This window comes from Leopardus geoffroyi, chromosome A1 (genome assembly GCF_018350155.1).
Source record: "Leopardus geoffroyi isolate Oge1 chromosome A1, O.geoffroyi_Oge1_pat1.0, whole genome shotgun sequence".
In the NCBI taxonomy this organism is placed as follows: Eukaryota; Metazoa; Chordata; class Mammalia; order Carnivora; family Felidae; genus Leopardus; species Leopardus geoffroyi.
In genome coordinates, this window is record NC_059326.1 from 67,554,761 (window position 1) to 67,577,101 (window position 22,341).

The 22,341-nt window shown below is 37.3% G+C and overlaps 1 protein-coding gene across 1 annotated transcript in view; it reads left to right on the forward strand.

Annotated features, from left to right (window-relative positions):
• DNAJC3 (DnaJ heat shock protein family (Hsp40) member C3) overlaps window positions 1–22,341 on the forward strand; it is a 97,341-nt gene that overhangs the window by 46,146 nt on the left and 28,854 nt on the right. Inside the window, exons 5-9 of the mRNA XM_045480892.1 lie at window positions 7,282–7,434; window positions 8,941–9,122; window positions 9,574–9,693; window positions 12,948–13,053; window positions 13,138–13,258. Coding sequence (XP_045336848.1) covers window positions 7,282–7,434; window positions 8,941–9,122; window positions 9,574–9,693; window positions 12,948–13,053; window positions 13,138–13,258 — 682 coding nt within the window. The remainder of the gene's footprint in view (window positions 1–7,281; window positions 7,435–8,940; window positions 9,123–9,573; window positions 9,694–12,947; window positions 13,054–13,137; window positions 13,259–22,341) is intronic.

Here is a 22,341-nt window from a genome sequence, read left to right on the forward strand (position 1 = left end):
ATTAAAAAAAATGTTTTAAAAATTTTCCTGATTCTCAGCAACTCATTTTATTTAATGATTTGTGATCTATAAATTCTTCCTTCTTATCAACTTCAAGATACAGTAAATGCACTTTAAACTCATCTGTTTTTGGACTTCGGTGTTTTATCTTTTCCTTATTTATCTTTGCTATCAGTGCTTTGGGTTTAAGTGAAAAATCTTTAGATCAAGGCAGTGTTCCATGTGATCCAAATACAGTGAAGGTAATGATCAGTTTAAATGTTTATTTCATATTTTGGTATTTTTTATTTTGATGAAATTGGCAACTCACATTTTGTTTTTGGTGAGCAGCCATATTATTAGATAAATATCAGTGCCAATTGCAATTTAATTTTTAATTTAAGTACAAAGCTTTGGTGTGATTTTTAATAAATAAACTCTTCATTGGTAGTTTGTGTTACTTGAAAACAAACTAACATAAATCTACCAAATGCATCAATATAACTTTAGGCATTGTTTTTTCCATCTTTAATCTTTTAGTACATAAAAAATGATTGTGGTGCCTCAAGTTAGCTAAATCAGAAATAACCAAAGTTAAAAAAAAATACTAAGTATTATGAACTAGGAAGAAAAGGGAGCAGTACTTTTAAAGGCATGAAATAAATTTGGTTATAATTTAATATAAAGATAGCAATGTGTGCTATAGCTTGCTACAGTTGCTCTCTTTTTCTTTGAATCAGAAATAATGCTATATATGGGTAATAGTATAAATATGCCATAATTCATCAGATATAAGGAGCTATCAATTGTAAGATGTTATTATTTTATGCTGTATTAAAAGAATAAATGCTGCTGGTTAATAATGCCTTCTTATAACTTAATATTTTTATTTTGTGCTTATATTTTTATTTTGAGCTATTTGAGACTTAGACACAAGTTTTTATTATCACACTGCTCTGCTCATTGCCTTTCTGTTATACATTAACTTCATGAAGACTTTGGCAGTGAAAACCTGTATGTATAGTACCAACGGTGTTAATAACTGGAGTCAAGCGTGCTAGACCTTTTTTGTGCATGTGCAGTCATGTTGATGGGCTGATGGTAAGACTCATTCCACTGAGAGAAATCAAAGTATGCTTTATCACCTTGCTTTAGATGTGAGGCAGAAAGGGAAGAGGGAAGGATGAGGCTTAAAAGATAGCAGCAGTAAAATGGAGTTGGACTCCTAATTACATCAAGGAAAGAGGAATCTAACATCCTAAATAATAAGAGGAGCCATTTTTAAAAAAAAATTTTTTTTAACGTTTCATTTATTTTTGAGACAGGGAGAGACAGAGCATGAACAGGGGAGGGTCAGAGAGAGGGAGACACAGAATCTGAAACAGGCTCCAGGCTCTGAGCTGTCAGCACAGAGCCCGACGCGGGGCTCAAACTCACGGAGCGCGAGACCATGACCTGAGCCGAAGTCGGCCGCTTAACCGACGGAGCCACCCAGGCGCCCCAAGAGGAGCCATTTTTGAACAGCATGGGATGGTGACAGTGACAGTGGCAGTGGGTTGGGAATGGGACGTGGAATTCTTCTTAGCGAAACGCTGGAGATGTAAGGTGGGCAGTTGCCTGTTTGGCGTCAGTGTACATGTAAGAGGGAGCGGTTAAGAATGTAGGCTCTGGAAGTGACTTTCAGCCATAGTTTCCTCCTGTGTAAAATGGAGATAATCCAAAATGCCCTTTAGGGCTTTTGGTTTAGCTTAAGAATATTGCCTCAAACCTAGAGAGGACTCAGTAAATGTTTTCTGCTGTCATGATTGATCTTCATCATCACCATCATCCAAAACATGCGCTTTGGAGATACAGACCTTAGTTGGAAAGTAAGCAAGACTTCTGGCAAGTTACATAATCATTCAATTTCTTTATCTAAAGTTGGGGTAGTAAAATCTAGCTCATGGGTAATAGTATAAATGAAAAAAGAAAGATAGGCATGCAATGTAGGCATTAAGGCATATGTCCTGTTTTTTAGCAGTTTATGCTTTAGTTGGAGGAAATAAGCGCTAAATATGTAAAAAATTAATAGCACAGAGATATTTATAAGAAGTGACATATAAGTTTGGATAAAATGATAAGATTAAGAATTAAGAACACGACTAGAAGTTGGGAGACCCACCTCACTTTTTCTCCTGATTAGCTGTGTGATGTTGGGCAAGTTATCATTATCCTGTCAATACTGTGAGACTCAGTATTTTCATTTACAAAGTGCGAGTTGATTGGGCAAGATGATTTCTTAGGTTACTTCCTTGTTAAGGGTTTCTTACGTGATTTAGGCATTTAGAGAGAAGCGATTACTACCATAGTATGGAACAGTTAGGGAGGCTAGGAGGAGATGGGACATGAAAAGGGTGTTCGTTTGATGAAAATTGTATGAGGGAACAAGAGAGTTTTGGAATCTCGAAGATACCTTTTTTCTTGTGTTATAATTGTGAGAAATTAGCCTATCCTCACATTTCCATGTTTCATTTCTGGTAGGTTTTATTTATGAATTTCACAAATATTTGAATTTATATTTTGTCAGGTTCATTGAACGTTCTTGCTCATTTTCCTTGTACGTGCTGCGCCCCTCTAGGGCAGCAGTTCTTAGGATGGCTCTCAGGATCCCATTATACTAGTCAACCTTTTGTTTAGCAATATTTATGGGATTAGAAGTTAATTTTAGAAATTAAAAAATACTTATTAATTTAAAAGTAACAAACCCATTATGTTAATATAGATTTTTTTTTGCATGCAACCTAACTATATTTTCAAAAACAAAAAGTTTAATGAGGTAAGTTTTACATTTTTACAAATCTCTTTAATATGTGGCTTACTTGAAGACCATCAGATTCCCAGATCTGATTTATATTTTGGTTGAAGTACTATTGAAGAAAATGTGGTTTATACATATAAGCAGTTGGAAAAGGAAGAATGTTTTAATAGTCTTTTTATATAATTGTGGATACTCTTTGATGTTACACCAAAACTCCAGTAATTGTTATTGGTTAGTTGCAATGTGGACTCTGAAATCCTGCCAGTGAACTTGTAGTACTCTGTCATAATGAAATCCATTAGTTTAGCCTGCACTTTGAATGGGTACTGTGTCTTTTATCCGTATGTGTTTTGGCCCCACAGACCTCTGAAAGAGTATTAAGGATTCCCCAGGGTCCCTGGATCATACACTGAGAATCACTACTATAGGATATATACCTAAGAGGATAATTGCTACTTTGAAAGTTATGGGCATTTTAAACCTGGCCAGTTTGGCACTGTCTCGTTAAGTGGTTATTCCAATTTATATTCCCACCAGCAGTTTAGGGGGGTTCTATGAGCCCCATAACTTCAATACCACTTGGTATCAGTAGTATTTTTGCTGGCTTGGTTGGTATAAGAAATGCAACTTTACATCTTTTGTGTCTATTTCTCTTAGATTCTATTTATCCAACTGTTTCTTTTGTGTCAGTGAAGATAGTCCTTAAGAATATCTTTTTCTCTTAGTCATTACTTCAGGAATTTCAACATCCATGCTTACTAAGGTTTACAGGTAATCAATATCTTTAGCTTCCTCCAGAAAATTACAGGGGACTTAGAATACTTTAACTCAATCACCTATTCCCTGGCTTGGATATAATTATTTTTCAAAAACTGGGGCTTTTTATTGACATTCAAATTAGTATTACTTTTGTATAGATCCCTTAAAGACTTAGGAAAGAATTGGTGAAGGCAAATTCTAGGAGTTGCTAGAGAATATTGCAATATACCTCAAATATTACATATTTTTCCATGTTATCAAATAGTAACAAATTAAAAATGTAAACTTGTGCTACTTACCTCTTAAAACCATAATTAAATTTAATAGAATTGGAAGATTAATTTCTTGAGCAACAGGCAGTTTGGTGAATATATTTTATGCTAAAGTCTAATTTTATTTTGACCTTGAGTCAAATTAAGGTTTTATTATTCTGGGACTTTAATTGTAAAGGCATCCAGTTCAAGTTGGCTGGTATGGAATGCAATGATAAATAAATTGAATGGCCTTTTAGAGTGTGTATTATGTCTTGCATCCTGTACTCATTATGAATTTATATATTATAGAAAGTTCAAAAAAGGAGCTTGGAATTTTTATTAGCATTTTTTGGAATACTCGCTATGTGGTGGTCCTTTTGATTTCTCAATGACTGCTCCTCAGGGTGTAAGCATTATTATTCCCCTTTTATTGGTGAAGAAAATGCAAATAATATACAGATAGTAAGTGATAAAGCCAAGGTTTGGGCTGAGGGTTTGTTTTTTTCCCTATTTAGATTTTATTTTAAAACGTTAATGTAGAAAATCTGTTTGGAAATATTCACAACCTGGCCATTGAAAAATGGTAAAACCACTATATTAGTTCTCTGTTGCTGCTTAACAAATTACTCAAAGTTAGCAGCTTAGAGCTTCCTGCCTTTGGGATCTTACAGTTCATAGGGTCAGGAATCTGGGCAGGTTTAGCTGGGTCCTCTGCCCCAGGGTCTCTCCTAGGCTACAGTTAAGGTGTCAGATAGGCTTGCAGTATTATCTGAAGATTTGGCTGGTGAAGGAACTACTTCCAAATTCACTTTGTTGTTGGCAGGATGTAATTCCTCTTGAGCTGTTAGGTTGAGGCCTTTGTTTTTTCTGAGTGTCAGCCAGAGGCTTCCCTTGGTTCCTTCTTTTGTGGGTCTCCCCATAAAGCATCCCACAGCAGGCAGCTTGCTTCCTCAGAGTGAGCAGGTGAGAAGGCAAGAGATGCCAGCAAGAGAGTCAGTGCTAGCAAGATGGAGGTCACAGTGTTTTGTACCTAACTAAGGAAGTGATGTCCTGTCACCTTTGTCACAGTCTGTTTCTTAAAAGGAGTAGGAGAGGGGATCACACAAAGGTATGAATTCCAGGAGCCTGGGGGTCTTTTGGGGCCATCTTAGAAGTCTGCCCACCACCACTACCAACCTGTAGTTTTCATTTGAAATCCCAGAAATGGGAGTGTATTTAGATTAGATTAGAGAGCAGCTCACCCCTTTTAATAAGCCCCCCATCCCATAGCTATTACAGGTTTATATCCAAAAGCTCAGTGATCGCAGTAAACGGTAAGAAATAAGAAATAGAATATTGTCATAGGTAGCGGTTTGGTTGAAAGGGTCTGAAATACGAAACACTAAAGAAAGAGAAGGGATATCAAGAAATGTGAAAAAAGGAGAGGGAAATGCTAGCAGGGTCCAATCCCTACATGTAAATATCTTGGAGGAGCCCGGCCTGTGGTAAGAGTGAAAATTTTCATCTCCTTTAACCCTCTTTGAAAGTCCTCAGAGTTACAAGTAAGTCCTTAGTCTCAGACTCCTTTCTTCCCTCCTTGCAAGAATCTCCTCCCTCCTCTAGTTCCCTCCAGCCTCAAAGAGCTCCAGACGACCTGACCTCACCCCCTCTTTCTCATTCCCATTCCCATTGTCTGAGCACCAAGTGAGCCTGAGCTCCATCCTCAATCTCAGGCTTTAGGACTTTACCCGCTCTCACCTTCCAGCAAGAAAAATTGTGTGGTAGAGATTAGACTGTAAAGTTTGAGAGAGAAAAGGTGCAAATTCCATACAAGAGGCAATCTCTAATCCATTCTAATGTATCCTATTTAAAAAGGAGTGGTAGTATACGTACAGGAAACAAGTTATCAGTAAACTACTTTTACCCAGAGCAAAGTGATAGTGCCTGCACATTTTCCTCCTTCCAGTGTGGTCTGGCAGAAGTATTCAAGACCAGCCCTAAGATGATGAAACAGTCATAGATAACATGAACAGTTAACTATGAACAGTCATAGATAAACATGCCATGGCCTCTCAGCAGCTCCCTTCAGCTGGATAATTCATGCAGGGACAGTTGCATGTCAGTCATGCAGGGACAGTCCTTGCCAGAGCAAGCTGAGGTTGTGAGTTCCTAGTTACCTATGAATACTTAGAGTCCTGTCCATTCCTTCAAAGCTAAGGATTAAACAGACAAAACAGACAAAAACAGATTAAACAGATTAAAACAGACAAAACAGATTAAACAGACAAAACAGAATACCTTAAGTATCCTGAAAACCAAATGGAGAAATGTAGAGCTTCTACCAAGAAATAATATGCTCAAGGTTTCTCATGTGGAGTGTTCTCTCCTACCAGGTAGCTAGTAGGGTGTTTTTTTAAAAAATGAATCCACTAAAAGGAGAAGCAGTATGATCGGTCAGTTGAAGGAGAGACATTTCTAGAAATAATCTCCCATTGGCACTACCTCACCCCAAATTGGAACCCATCAACTATGATTCCCATCTTGGTAAGAATATTAGATTTCAGAAGTTATTACATATAAACTATAATTGCCATGAAAAAAGTCCCCCCCTCACCCAAGTCAATAGCTTTTAAATGTAGGCACTCAATTTTTCTAAGCCATTAAGGTTAAGATTTTCCATATGGAGGAAGAAATTGTTCAGAGTCCCTGTGCCTAGGCTGGGCTGGGAGCAAGAATGAACCGTAAGCAGACACCAGGGATCTTAAAAGTTTGACCGAAATGGCCTAAAACTGTGGTAGCGGTCACATACTTGGTACATTTCTTAAAAATCAGAATCACATACTTAAAATGCATGAATTTTATGGTATAAATTATACCTTTATAAAGTTATTAAAAAAGAGAGACAATGTGTACATGTCTTAAAACTCCATTAGAAGCCTTGTGATAAAGTATTATTCTCATTTTCCCCCATAAATTCTTCCTTACTCATTACACCTTAGCCCCTCTGGTGCCAAATCTTTGTTTTATAACCTCTAAAAAATACTTCCATCTCCTCAGTTTCCCTATGTTTTTCATTATTTTGGTAAAATCATTTTATTCTTAAAAATACACATTTAGGAAATAGAACTAGAAGGCCCACTACATGAAACTCTCGTTACTCCGCAGAGCTTAACCTAAGAGTGAGGAGGGTGCTCTCCTTACTTCATTCATCTCTGCTCTTTCACAGTCCTAAGTGTGTTTGCATCCTAGGAAGGTGCGGGGACCATAGGTCATTTCACAGCTCGCTCCTGTGTACCTTACAAATGGAGGTAAAGGTGCTCTTATGCTCTCAAGCATGCTTGAGCATACTCTCATGCTCTCAAGTTCTTGCACAAGCCAGTTTTGCCAGCGTCTCTTACCCTTTTTTCCCCTGATGAATTGAAGTATTTACGATGGTCAGATCGTTGTGTGTACTATGGGTATTAGATTTAAGAGATTAAAAACCCTGCTTAATTTCTCTTTTCATTCTTATAGCTCAAATCTAATCCAAGTGAAAATGAAGAAAAGGAAGCCCAGTTTCAACTTGCGAAATCTGATGAAATGCAGCGTTTGCGCTCGCAAGCGCTTGATGCTTTTGAAAGCTCAGATTATACTGCTGCTATAATCTTCCTTGATAAGATTTTAGAGGTAAGTTTCTTAGACATTGCAGCTGGCAAGCCTGACACATGCTGTGTTTTACTCTGAGGCACATTCATGCACTTTGACATGTTATGTATCACAAGCAACCTAGAGAGGATAAGATCACATTGGTCCTTGGGCTTTTAGCTCTTAAGTGAGAGATGGTGTTTATGTAGAACAAAATTTGGAACTGGAGTTTGCAGAAAATGTACTCGATGTGCTGTGGAAAGGGAGTTACACATTTTTATACATTGCTTGCTTTACTGTTTTTGTTTGATTTTGCATTGGGGGGGATGGAGAGAATTCTAGAAGTTAGATAAAGGGGGTGAAAGATGAAAGAACTGGTTGAAGAAAAAGGAAAAGTAATGTTTCAGGGGAAGAAGGTTTAGAGTGAGAAGTCTATAGGGAAGAAGCAGATGGAATGTTGACAAGCCCCAGAGGTCAAGACAAGAGCTCAGTCTATAGTTTCCTTGCCTCTGAAGGACTTAATGACAGATGGTTTCAGAAGGAAGTCTACTGAGATATTCAAGTAGGAGCAATCCTAATTCTTGTTTATTTATCATTTTCATGGCACTTTGATGTACAATGGCATTTAATCATGTCAGGAAACTTAACATATGTAGAGTAGGTGCTTCTTTGATAATTTTATAGAGGAAATTGTGTGATACAGTCAAGTGGAATTCATGTTTTATTAAATTATTTTGTTTATGATTTGTTAAGGAAACATAAAGTTATAATTTTTATCTTCCAGGACTTAGATAACCATTTTTACCTACTTGATTAGCCAAGATATTTAATTTATGTACGTGTTGATTTTGGTATCTAAAATATGTGAAAAGTTGATATGACCTTAGAACAGCTCTAAGAAATGTGTAAAGATCCTTCCACAGACCCTATTGGTGACCTTTTGGGTTTACATTAAAAAAAAAAACTCATGCATTTATAAACATTTTGACAAAGTGGAAATGGTGAAGCCTCCACCTTCTCACATTGTTCTCTTCTTTTCTTTGTTTTTGTGGTATGAGAATTTAATTTCAAGGAGACAACATTTTACAAAAGAGAGTTTTATTTAGTTATTAGTAGAATAGAAGTATTTTGCAGGTTGAGAACCTAGATTTTATGTTTTGGAACTAGAAATTAGAATTGTTGATTAAGTACAAAAACCTGACTAAAGAATATTCTTTTCAAAATCAGATGTGCTTCACTGGGAGCAGCCTTCTAATAGTAATGCCATGTATTCTTATTTTCAGAGTTTTAAAATTATATAATTGAAGGAAGTAGGAAAGGGGCCTTGTTAGCGTATACATCCCTTCCCCCATTAGAATTGAAGATATCCTTGGAGAAATTATTTTGTCGCATCTGAATTGTATCAGCCTTTTTAATACTTTACGATATAGAAATCACAGTAATTGAAGATGGTTTCATGTTGATAAGTGTGTCAGCAAACTACACGGGATGAAGTATGAGTGTGCATAGTTTACTGCTTCTTAAAGTCTAGTTCTCTTGTTTCTCAAGGTTTGTGTTTGGGATGCAGAACTACGGGAACTTCGAGCTGAATGTTTCATAAAAGAGGGGGAACCTAGGAAAGCGATAAGTGACTTAAAAGCTGCATCAAAGTTGAAGAATGATAATACTGAGGCTTTTTATAAAATCAGCACACTGTACTATCAACTAGGAGACCATGAACTGTCCCTCAGGTCAGCTCTAGTGACATACACATCTCGTCCTCATCCTCTTTTCACTGTTGGCAGTAAGATGATAATCCTGTTTTTAAAGACTTTAATTTTAAATTAAAACTGTGGTTAAGGTTGTTTTTATATTCTTTATTTGTATATTTTGTATTTTCCCGAAGTTATTCTGTTTCCACATAGTTTATTTTCATGAGCTATCTTATTAAAATAGAGATATATTTGCAGAAAGAAAATAGGGTGTTTAATGTATAGTTCTACTTAAGTTATTATAATTTGAGGTAATACGTGTGTGTGGCACAATGCCACATGTAAAAGTATATGGTCAGTTGTTAAGTCAGTGTGTTTTGTTTAATCGTTACAAGCAAAAAATACCTTTAATGTGATTTCTGTATTGTGGAAAACCAGTCATTAATTATTTTGACTTGGAGTATTTTCCTGTTTTTAAATACATGAGCAGTGAAGTTCGTGAATGTCTTAAACTGGACCAGGATCATAAAAGGTGTTTTGCACACTATAAACAAGTAAAGAAACTTAATAAGCTAATTGAGTCAGCTGAAGAGCTCATCAGAGACGGCAGGTAAGAATGTGCTTGTCTGCAGTCTACAGCCTCCCTTCTCTGTCTTTTCTGGGCGCAAAAGAACAGTTGAACTGCTTGCTCTCTTACTCATTAGCCGTTGAGGATAGACTATCCTAGATAGCCCTGGGCCTTGGCAAAACTACTGCAGCTCTACTTAATATTATTATTTTTAAATATTTATTTATTTTTGAGATACACAGAAAGAGAGAGTGCGAGTAGAGGAGGAACAGAGAGAGAGGGGGACACAGAATCTGTAGCAGGCTGCAGGCGCTGAGCTGTCAACACAGAGCCTGACGTGGGGCTCCAACTCACGAAGCGTGCGTTCCGTTGGATGCTCAACTGACTGAGCCACCCTGGTGCCCCTGTACTTATTTTTAATAAGGCAGAATATAAGTAATAGTAACTGCATAATATTCTTACCAGCAGATTTATTTATATTTCACCAAATATTTATTGAGTATCTCCTGTGTCAGGCACTGACAATGTACTAAGGGGTGCAGAGATGAATATGACATGGTTTTTGGTGTTAAGAAGCTTAAAGATTAGTGTGGGAGACGGACATATAAACTGATTGTTAAAAAATAATGTGGGATCTAGAGTGATAGAGATGTATACAGAGTATATAGAGACTTCCTTGTGGTATAAGATTCTCAGTTAAGTCCTTTTGTTAGAGCACCTGAAAAATACTGTACCACTTCTTTGTGGCCTCCATGGTTCCTGATGAGAAACCCATGGTCATTCTGATTGTTTTTCCCTAAAATAACATATTTTCCTCTGACTGCTTTCAAAATTTGTTTTCTTTGTTTTTAGTATTCAGAAGTTTAATTATGGTGTATCTTGGTGTGGATTTCTTTGTTTTTATCCTATCTGGAATTTATTTAGCTTCTAGAATATGTAGGTTTGTGTCTTGTCAAACTTGGGAAGTTTCAGCCATTACTTCTTTTTAAAGATTGCTTATATTTTAAATATTTATTTATTTTTGAGAGAGAGACAGCGTGCAAGTGGGGGAGGGGCAGAGAGAGAGAGGGAGACACAGGATCTGAAGCAGGCTCCGGGCTCTGAGCTGTCTTTAGCGCAGAGCCGGATGTGGGGCTCGAACCCATGAACCATGAGCTCACGACCTGAGCTGAAATCAAGAGTTTGATACTTAACTGACTGAGCCACCCAGGTGCCCCTTAGCCTTTATGTCTTGAAATATTTTTTTAGCTTTACCCTCTATCTCTAGTTTTTGTCTTAGATTCTGATTGACATAAATGTTAGCTCTTTTGTCTCAGCCCCACAGGTCCCTGAGGCTCTGTTCATTTTTCTCCATTCCTTTTCTTTCTGATCAGATTTCGTAATTTTTTTTATCATTCCAATTCACTGATTCTTTTCTCTGTCCCCTCCATTCTACTGTTGAGCACATTCAGTGAACTTTTTATTTGGGTTTTTCTAGTTTTCAGTTCTGATAACCAAACATTATTCTTGTATCTCTTCTGTTTCTTTGCCAAGGCCGTCTATTGCTTTCATTTCTTTAAGCATGTTTGTCACTGCTGCTATTGCCAAGGCTACTTTAAGATCTTTGTCAGATAATTGGTTTTGGAATTTATTGTCTTTTCTCGTTCAGTTTGAGATCTTACTGTCTGTTGGTATGATGAGTGGTTTCTGATTGAAACCTGGACACTTTCATTTTATAAGACTGTTTTTTAATTTAAATCTGTTTTGCCTGGCTTTTTCAGACATTGTTCCAGCAAAGCAGGGGCGGGTATCACTTTGTTGCTGTTGGGGAGGTAGAAGTTTTCCCCGTTGGCATTTGTTGATAGCTGAGGTGTGTGGGGTTTCTCACTACTGCTTGGAGCAGGTGGAGGTTGGGGGATATTTACTTCCAGCCATGGATGAAAGTCCTAGCTTCCCACTTGGCCTTCTCTGACACCACCATGGTGGGGGTGTGGGCACACCTCGTCATAGCCTCTCCACTTGACCTGTTGGCATTGGGAGGGAGCCTTATTTTTTCTTCTGTGGCGTTTGGCTGGAGTGGAGCTGTTATTGTCATAAATTTTCTGTCTTGCCAGGCTGCCCTTTCCAGGTCCTGTGGCTTGAGAGAGTAGGCTCTTGCTGGGTTTTGGATTTTTTGTCTGCACCCATTGGCATTTCTGGGTTGCTGGTCTCTTCAGCTCCAAGTCTGCAGTATATGAAGCAAACAAAAAAACCCGGGAAGCTTTCCCATGTTGTGTTTCCCCCTCAGGCCGCATGTCCTGGGCTGGTCTGCCTCCTTCTCTCCCCTTGCTGAGTTTTTTCATATGTTGACAAATACATAATGTGTAGGGGTATTTAATTGTACCTAGTTGGCGGAACTGGGGAAAGTACATTCACTCCACTTTCCCAGAAACTACCTTTTTTTTTCAAGTGAAGTTCAGTACTTTCTAACTGAACTTTTTGTTTTGATCTAATCATCATTTCAAATGTAGTTGTAAAAAGGAAAGCAAGGTTTTGCATGCTCTGTACGGCTTCCTACAACTGTTGTACTATCTTGGAAAACTATACAACACTATCCCAGCTAGGATTTTGACATCAATAACTTCTGTTTTAAGTGTTCTGCTGAAATCTGTGTTTTAATACATCAGCATTTAAATGTGAAGATTGTAATGCATTTTGGGAAAAATGTGCCACAGTGGCATATAAATATATTGTTTAGTGTGCCGTTACTGAGGAAAGTAACTTCGTGTATAACATGGCTAATATTTTTCACTAGTTTTTAAAAAAAGGCTGAAATAGCTTTTATTGTTCTCAGAAAGCTAGTAAGTTGGGAATTTAAGCAGGTTCTTTTTGCAGGGAACCACATTGTACTTAGTTGTGAATATTGACATTCATTGTATAAAATGACATGTAGATAATGGGCTTTGTTATTTCATGAAGGTGTGTAGGGACCAAGAAATAAACCTGATCTATATTTTGCTGAAAAATGCCATGTGTAAGTCAGACTTTAAGAAGATGTTTTACTCCGTTTCAAAATCATGAGCATTATTCTGTAAAGAAATTCATCATTTTGTTTGATTGGTATTCACAGGTATGCTTTGATTTGTACATAGACATTTTCTGTGGTCATGTGTTTTATCTCCCAACTTTTGACTGATAGTAAGGTAAAAGTCGTGTTTGAAGGCACGTACTCATTTAGGTGAATTGATTAAGCAACGATTAGCGAAGAGTAGAGGGCTCTTTCTTTAACCCCTGAGATAGAATTTCATTGTTACTCATCATGATTTGCTCATTAATAGATACACAGATGCGACCAGCAAATATGAGTCTGTCATGAAAACAGAGCCGAGTGTTGCTGAATATACGATTCGCTCAAAAGAAAGAATTTGCCACTGCTTTTCTAAGGTAACAGTTGATTCATTCGCAGAAGTGTGAAAACTTAATATATGGCAAAACAGCCATAAATCCTTTTCTCACATTTACTTATAGGATGAGAAGCCTGTTGAAGCTATTCGAGTGTGTTCTGAAGTTTTACAGATGGAGCCTGACAATGTGAATGCCCTGAAAGATCGAGCAGAGGCCTATTTAATAGAAGAAATGTATGATGAAGGTTAGTCTTCAAGGAATTTGATTTGCAGTATCTAAACGTTGATGTATATGAAATTAGCACATGTTTAACATCCTTTTGTTTAGAACAAGTTTACCAGGGTAGCTGGAAGTGTTGATGACTTTAGGAAGATGGCATTGAGTTTGAAAATTAGTCTTCCTTAGTGGAACTAGTACACCATATGAGGAAAGATTTCTGCTGTTGAAACCAGTTCAGGGGGATATAAAAATAAAAATTTTAGCCTTTTTTTTGTTGTAGACAAGTTAGAATAGATAAATAGCAAAATAAAAATTTAAATGATAGATTTCGTATCATCCAGAGATAAATGCTGTTCATTTGGGATTTATATCTTTCATACTTTTTCTGTGCATATATATTAGTCTATGTTTTATGCATATATATGTGCGTGTATGTATGTATATATATTCTATGCATGTGTACAGTATACATATTATACCTACAACATACATATATATGTCATATATGTCCTACATATAAATGATCTTTTTTTAAGTTTTTTTTTTTTTTAAGTTTATTCTGAGAGAGAGAGAGAGAGAGAACACGAGTAGGGGACGAGCAGAGAGAGAGAAAGAGAGAGAATTCCAAGCAGACTCCGTGCTGTCAGCGCAGAGCCCGATGGGGGCTCAGTGCCATAAGCTGTGAGACTGTGACCTCAGCAGAAATCTGGAGTCGGTGGCTTAACCGACTGAGCCACCCAGACGCCCCTAAAATGATCTTCTGTGACCAAAAGCTGTTTAGTAACATTAGGGTAGTTGCTTATCCTTCTTTGTTCAAGTTGAAGTAACAGAGTTTCCTGTTAGATGTTGTAAGAACCTTGAATAAGGGCAGTGTCCTATTTTCAGAAGATAACTAAAGTATATGGTCATATACATTAAAAAAAGAAATCCTTTCGTATTTATTGTTTTGTGGCTTTTTTTATGTGACCGTATGCTGTGAACATTTAAATAAGATGGTTTTTAAAAGAAGTGAGCCTTATAGCCCTTATTGCAAAGTTTTCATTTCAATCAGGTAAAGCATTTTAAATTGAGAATGGTAAGAGTATTTTTCTGGTGAAACTTGGGTTGTGGTATTCTTCCCCCCGCCCCCCCCAATTAAGTGCTGAATATTTACTTAATAAAAAAGCATGCAACTATTAATATGTATTACATTTAATGTCATGTTAAAGTAATTATGATATGGTAAGCGGTAATCCTGGGTAATACTTTAAACATACTGAGAATGTATCTGTAACAATGATAGATTACATAGGTTTGTGGCACTCATTTTCTTTTAAGACAAACTGATCATTTGTTTTCTGCTTTTCACAATTTGAAAAGAATCTTGCTCCTAAGTGGTTTCCTATGAGTGCTGACAATTCTAGTTACTGCTATTTGTGGGACATTTTATAGTATAGTCCTTGAGGTTTGGTTGGGGCTTGGAATGTACATAATCCAAATGATCTTCAAGAAGATCCTATTAGCATCCTTGTTCTTTTCACTTTTGAGCTACTGTGTCTTCTCAGTGAGATTGGCCATACTGTAGGATTCTGCATTCCCGTTAGTGTTTGGAACTCTTCATCAAAGGGACTTTTGTCATTTGTATTTAAACCCTCAGCTCTAATTGTGAAATTAGAGAAGCCACAGAAGAATATGAAAAGCGCTGTTAAAAAAATGGTTAAATCTTGTAGGCTACTAAATATAATTTGAAGATGCTTTTGTAACTTGAAAGCTAAACTGACTTGCTTTTTAGGGAAACTTGACAGCTTAATTCTTAAAAAGATGCTTCATACTAATTTAATAGAATAGATCTGTCTTCAGAGTCTGTTTTTTCTTTTAAAATTTCTTTTAAATAGGAGTCTATTGGGGTTCCTGGGTGGCTCAGTCACTTAAGCGTCTAACTTCGGCTCACGTCATGATCTCATGGTTTTGAGCCCTGCTTTGGGCTCTGTGCTTACAGCTCAGAGGCTGGAGCCTGCTCCCGATTCTGTGTCTCCCTCTCTTTCTGCTTCTCCCCTGCTTTCTCTCTCTCTCTCTCAAAAATAAACAGACATTAAAAAAATAAATAGGAATTTATTCTTTGTCTTTGTTGGTGGGTTTGGATTATACACTGGGAATCTTTCTGAATTAAGGTTTTCAAGTAAAATGGCTGTTTGAGTCACAAATATGGCAATTAAGCAACCTCATGGAGAGACTGAGAATGGATTTCTAGGCCTCTCAATTTGGGGGGAGGTGCCGAGGACACCTGTATAACTAAAACTGAAGGCTATTACTTATTGAATTGAAGGTTTAGTAAATGATGAGATGAGTAAGTAATCTTACTTACCTAGGCTAAATAATATTTTGAAATCCTGAGTTAAAATATGAGGGCTTTCCATATTCTGTTTACTGGCTTAGCCTTTATTTAGATAAGCAATTAAAAATGATGGTAGGAATGTAGTGAATAGAGAAAAACAAAGTTTTAGGTTAGTGAATAATGGAACATGGAGACTTATTAATTTGGAGATTTTGGCAGAGTTATCAGGAAAGATATTAGGGGATTCCACTCATGAGAAAGTAAGATTGTTGTTTGAGGATGCCTCTGAGATCATGAAAAATGAAGGAGGCTCTTCAGATAGATGAGTAATTAAAAAAATTTTTTTAATGTTTTTTATTTAGTTTTTGAGAGACTGAGTGTGAGCAGGGGAAGGGCAGAGAGAGAGGAGGACAGAGGATCCAAAGCAGGCTCTATGCTGACAGGCTGACAGCAGCAAGTCCAATGCAGGGCTCGAACTCACCAACCATGAGATCACAACCTGAGTCCAAGTTGGAAACTCAATTGACTGTGTCATCCAGGCGCCCTGAGTAATTCTTTTCATAGCTTTTCAGAGGAACAAACTGACATTGAAGCGATACTAAACAGTTAGCAAAGTTCCTTTGAATATAGGGATGATTCAAGTGCCATCCTTATGAGATAAGGAGTTAAACTGGCTAGAACTTAAGCTACATGACAACCTGTGTCTTTCTTTCATTAATTGATCCATCTTGGCTACTTGTGCCTGGCACATAGCAGGCACTCATATGTTTGCTGAGTGAATGAAGGTAGGTAGTTTATCAATAAGTTCATAGTGGAAGGAGTATGGGATTTAGAATTAGTCCTATATTTGAGTCTGTGTCATTTATTTTATTTTTTGTTTTTACTTGTAGGAAAATTAACATAACAAAATTTGCCATCTTAGCCATTTTTTTTTTTAAGTTTTATGACTGGTGCTCATCACCACAAGTGCACTCCTTAATCCCATCACCTATTTCACCCATCCCTCACCCACTTCCCTCTGGTGACCATCACTTTGTTCTCTATAGTTAAGAGTCTGAGGGGCACCTGGCTGGTTCAGTTGGTAGAGCATGACTCCTAATATCAGGATCATGTATTTGAGCCCCATGTTGGGTATAGAGATTACTTAAAAAAAAAAAAAAAGTCTATTTCTGGTTTTGTCTCATTTCCTTTTTTCCCTTTGCTCATTTTTGTGTGTGTGTGTGTGTTTCTTATATTCCACATGTGACTAAGATCATATGGTATTTGTCTTTCTCTGGCTGACTTAGTTCACTTAGCATTATGCTCTAGCTCTATCCATGTCATTGCAAATGGCAGTATTTCATCCTTTATTATGGATGAATAATATTCTGTTGTAGATATATACCACATCTTTACCCATTCATCTGTTGACACACACTTGGACTACTACCATATCCTGGCTATTGTAAATAACGCTGCTATAAATATAGGAATGCATGTGTCCCTTTGAATTAGTGTTTTTGCATTCTTTGGGTAAATACCCAGTAGTACGATTACTGGGTCATAGGGTAGTTCTATTTTTAACTTTCTGAGGAACTTCCATACTGTTCTCCAGAATGGGTGTAGCAGTTTGCATTCCCACCAACAGTGCAAGAAGGTTCCCCTTTCTCCGTGTCCTCGCCAACATCTGTTCTGTCTTGTGTTGTTGATTTTGGCCATTCTGACGGGTGTGAGGTGGTATCTCATTATAGTTTTGATTTGCATTTTTCTGATGATAAGTGATGATGAGCATCTTTTCATGTGTCCATTGGCCATCTGTATGTCTTCTTTGGAGAAATGTCTGTTCATGTCTTCTGCCCATTTTAATTTTTTTAAATGTTAATTATGAGTTTTAATGCATCAAATAATATGATAAAATAAAAAAATGTAGGTGAAAAGAAACATAACATAACATATAGAAATTTTTAGCATCAATTTTTCGTGGAAAACCAAGTGGTCAAAAAATAAACAACACTATGTAGAGGATTTGAGAAGTATACCAGGACTGTAAATTTTGAATTCTATAGTATGCAAGTAGAGACTAACTCTTTTCATAGTCCCTGTGGACATTTGTTAAAATTAATCCTAAAATAACACTCAAAGAAAAATTCCATAAACTTTAAAAATAAGAGATAATATTCTTTTTTTGTGCATTCAACAGATTTTTTTTTCAATTAATTAAACATATATTTGTCACAAAACTTAAAATAATAAACATGAAGCTGTATCTTTAAAAATTACTGATGATGGTTTCATTTTGATGGGAGTAATGACATCTTTTGATATCTTTCATGAGGTGTCTATATGCAGCTTGGTGAAGTTTAATACCTGGTCGGTTTATTTCCTGAGATTTGACTTCTGTCAATTTTTAGAATACAGATTCACTGTAATGAGTCAGGATGGTGGCAAGTGCTGGGGGCTCTGTTAGATGGAAATGATGGACAGAGCTCACTGGTGACTGCATTCAGACGGTAACCCAACCAGCATCTCCACATAGGGTGCTATGGAGAAGGATTCCTACTCCAATCTGGCTTCATTCAGTCCTGGAAACTCATTCTTTATGTTCTTTTTTTTTTTTTTTTTTAATATATGAAATTTATTGTCAAATTGGTTTCCATAAAGCACCCAGTGCTCATCCCAAAAGGTGCCCTCCTCAATACCCATTACCCACCCTCTCCTCCCTCCCACCCCCCATCAACCCTCAGTTTGTTCTCAGTTTTTAACAGTCTCTTATGCTTTGGCTCTCTCCCACTCTAACCTCTTTTTTTTTTTTTTCTTTTTTCCTCCCCCTCCCCCATGGGTTCCTGTTAAGTTTCTCAGGCTCCACATAAGAGTGAAACCATTTGGTATCTGTCTTTCTCTGTATGGCTTATTTCACTTAGCATCACACTCTCCAGTTCCATCCACGTTGCTACAAAAGGCCATATTTCATTTTTTTCTCATTGCCACGTAGTATTCCATTGTGTATATAAACCACAATTTCTTTATCCATTCATCAGTTGAAGGACATTTAGGCTCTTTCCATAATTTGGCTATTGTTGAGAGTGCTGTTATGAACATTGGGGTACAAGTGCCCCTATGCATCAGTACTCCTGTATCCCTTGGATAAATTCCTAGCAGTGCTATTGCTGGGTCATAGGGTAGGTCTATTTTTAATTTTCTGAGGAACCTCCACACTGCTTTCCAGAGCGGCTGCACCAATTTGCATTCCCACCAACAGTGCAAGAGGGTTCCCGTTTCTCCACATCCTCTCCAGCATCTAGAGTCTCCTGATTTGTTCATTTTGGCCACTCTGACTGGCGTGAGGTGATACCTGAGTGTGGTTTTGATTTGTATTTCCCTGATAAGGAGCGACGCTGAACATCTTTTCATGTGCCTGTTGGCCATCCGGAAGTCTTCTTTAGAGAAGTGTCTATTCATGTTTTCTGCCCATTTCTTCACTGGGTTATTTGTTTTTCGGGTGTGGAGTTTGGTGAGCTCTTTATAGATTTTGGATACTAACCCTTTGTCTGATATGTCATTTGCAAATATCTTTTCCCATTCCGTTGGTTGCCTTTTAGTTTTGTTGGTTGTTTCCTTTGCTGTGCAGAAGCTTTTGATCTTCATAAGGTCCCAGTAATTCACGTTTGCTTTTAATTCCCTTGCCTTTGGGGATGTGTCGAGTAAGAGATTGCTACGGCTGAGGTCAGAGAGGTCTTTTCCTGCTTTCTCCTCTAAGGTTTTGATGGTTTCCTGTCTCACATTCAGGTCCTTTATCCATTTTGAGTTTATTTTTTGTGAATGGTGTGAGAAAGTGGTCTAGTTTCAACCTTCTGCATGTTGCTGTCCAGTTCTCCCAGCACCATTTGTTAAAGAGGCTGTCTTTTTTCCATTGGATGTTCTTTCCTGCTGTGTCGAAGATGAGTTGGCCATACGTTTGTGGGTCTAGTTCTGGGGTTTCTATTCTATTCCATTGGTCTATGTGTCTGTTTTTGTGCCAATACCATGCTGTCTTGATGATGACAGCTTTGTAGTAGAGGCTAAAGTCTGGGATTGTGATGCCTCCTGCTTTGGTCGTCTTCTTCAAAATTCCTTTGGCTATTCGGGGCCTTTTGTGGTTCCATATGAATTTTAGGATTGCTTGTTCTAGTTTCGAGAAGAATGCTGGTGCAATTTTGATTGGGATTGCATTGAATGTGTAGATAGCTTTGGGTAGTATTGACATTTTGACAATATTTATTTTTCCAATCCATGAGCAGGGAATGTCTTTCCATTTCTTTAAATCTTCTTCAATTTCCTTCATAAGTTTTCTATAGTTTTCAGCATACAGATCCTTTACATCTTTGGTTAGATTTATTCCTAGGTATTTTATGCTTCTTGGTGCAATTGTGAATGGGATCAGTTTCTTTATTTGTCTCTCTGTTGCTTCATTGTTAGTGTATAAGAATGCAACTGATTTCTGTACATTGATTTTGTATCCTGCAACTTTGCTGAATTCATGTATCAATTCTAGCAGACTTTTGGTGGAGTCTGTCGGATTTTCCATGTATAATATCATGTCATCTGCAAAAAGCGAAAGCTTGACTTCATCTTTGCCAATTTGGATGCCTTTGATTTCCTTTTGTTGTCTGATTGCTGATGCTAGAACTTCCAGCACTATGTTAAACAACAGCGGTGAGAGTGGGCATCCCTGTCGTGTTCCTGATCTCAGGGAAAAAGCTCTCAGTTTTTCCCCATTGAGGATGATGTTAGCTGTGGGCTTTTCATAAATGGCTTTTATGATCTTTAAGTATGTTCCTTCTATCCCGACTCTCTCAAGGGTTTTTATTAAGAAAGGGTGCTGGATTTTGTCAAAGGCCTTTTCTGCATCGATTGACAGGATCATATGGTTCTTCTCTTTTTTTTTGTTAATGTGATGTATCACGTTGATGGATTTGCGAATGTTGAACCAGCCCTGCATCCCAGGAATGAATCCCACTTGATCATGGTGAATAATTCTTTTTATATGCCGTTGAATTCGATTTGCTAGTATCTTATTGAGAATTTTTGCATCCATATTCATCAGGGATATTGGCCGGTAGTTCTCTTTTTTTACTGGGTCTCTGTCTGGTTTAGGAATCAAAGTAATACTGGCTTCATAGAATGAGTCTGGAAGTTTTCCTTCCCTTTCTATTTCTTGGAATAGCTTGAGAAAGATAGGTATTATCTCTGCTTTAAACGTCTGGTAGAACTCCCCTGGGAAGCCATCTGGTCCTGGACTCTTATTTGTTGGGAGATTTTTGATAACCGATTCAATTTCTTCGCTGGTTATGGGTCTGTTCAAGCTTTCTATTTCCTCCTGATTGAGTTTTGGAAGAGTGTGGGTGTTTAGGAATTTGTCCATTTCTTCCAGGTTGTCCAGTTTGTTGGCATATAATTTTTCATAGTATTCCCTGATAATTGTTTGTATCTCTGAGGGATTGGTTGTAATAATTCCATTTTCATTCATGATTTTATCTATTTGGGTCATCTCCCTTTTCTTTTTGAGAAGCCTGGCTAGAGGTTTGTCAATTTTGTTTATTTTTTCAAAAAGCAACTCTTGGTTTCGTTGATCTGCTCTACAGTTTTTTTAAGACTCTATATTGTTTATTTCTGCTCTGATCTTTATTATTTCTCTTCTTCTGCTGGGTTTAGGCTGCCTTTGCTGTTCTGCTTCCATTTCCTTTAGGTGTGCTGTTAGATTTTGTATTTGGGATTTTTCTTGTTTCTTGAGATAGGCCTGGATTGCAATGTGTTTTCCTCTCAGGACTGCCTTCGCTGCGTCCCAAAGCGTTTGGATTGTTGTATTTTCATTTTCGTTTGTTTCCATATATTTTTTAATTTCTTCTCTAATTGCCTGGTTGACCCCCTCATTCGTTAGTAGGGTGTTCTTTAACCTCCATGCTTTTGGAGGTTTTCCAGACTTTTTTCTGTGGTTGATTTCAAGCTTCATAGCATTGTGGTCTGAAAGTATGCATGGTATAATTTCAATTCTGGTAAACTTATGGAGGGCTGTTTTGTGACCCAATATATGATCTATCTTGGAGAATGTTCCATGTGCACTCGAGAAGAAAGTATATTCTGTTGCTTTGGGATGCAGAGTTCTAAATATATCTGTCAAGTCCATCTGATCCAATGTCTCATTCAGGGCCCTTGTTTCTTTATTGATCGTGTGTCTAGATGATCTATCCATTTCTGTAAGTGGGGTGTTAAAGTCCCCTGCAATTACCACATTCTTATCAGTAAGGTTGCTTATGTTTATGAGTAGTTGTTTTATATATTTGGGGGCTCCAGTATTCGGCGCATAGACATTTATAATTGTTAGCTCTTCCTGATGGATAGACCCTGTAACTATTATATAATGTCCTTCTTCATCTCTTGTTACAGCCTTTAATTTAAAGTCTAGTTTGTCTGATATAAGTATGGCTACTCCAGCTTTCTTTTGGCTTCCAGTAGCATGATAAATAGTTCTCCATCCCCTCACTCTCAATCTAAAGGTGTCCTCAGGTCTAAAATGAGTCTCTTGTAGACAGCAAATAGATGGGTCTTGTGTTTTTATCCATTCTGATACCCTATGTCTTTTGGTTGGCGCATTTAATCCATTTACATTCAGTGTTATTATAGAAAGATACGGGTTTAGAGTCATTGTGATGTCTGTATGTTTTATGCTTGTAGTGATGTCTCTGGTACTTTGTCTCACAGGGTCCCCCTTAGGATCTCTTGTAGGGCTGGTTTAGTGGTGACAAATTCCTTCAGTTTTTGTTTGTTTGGGAAGACCT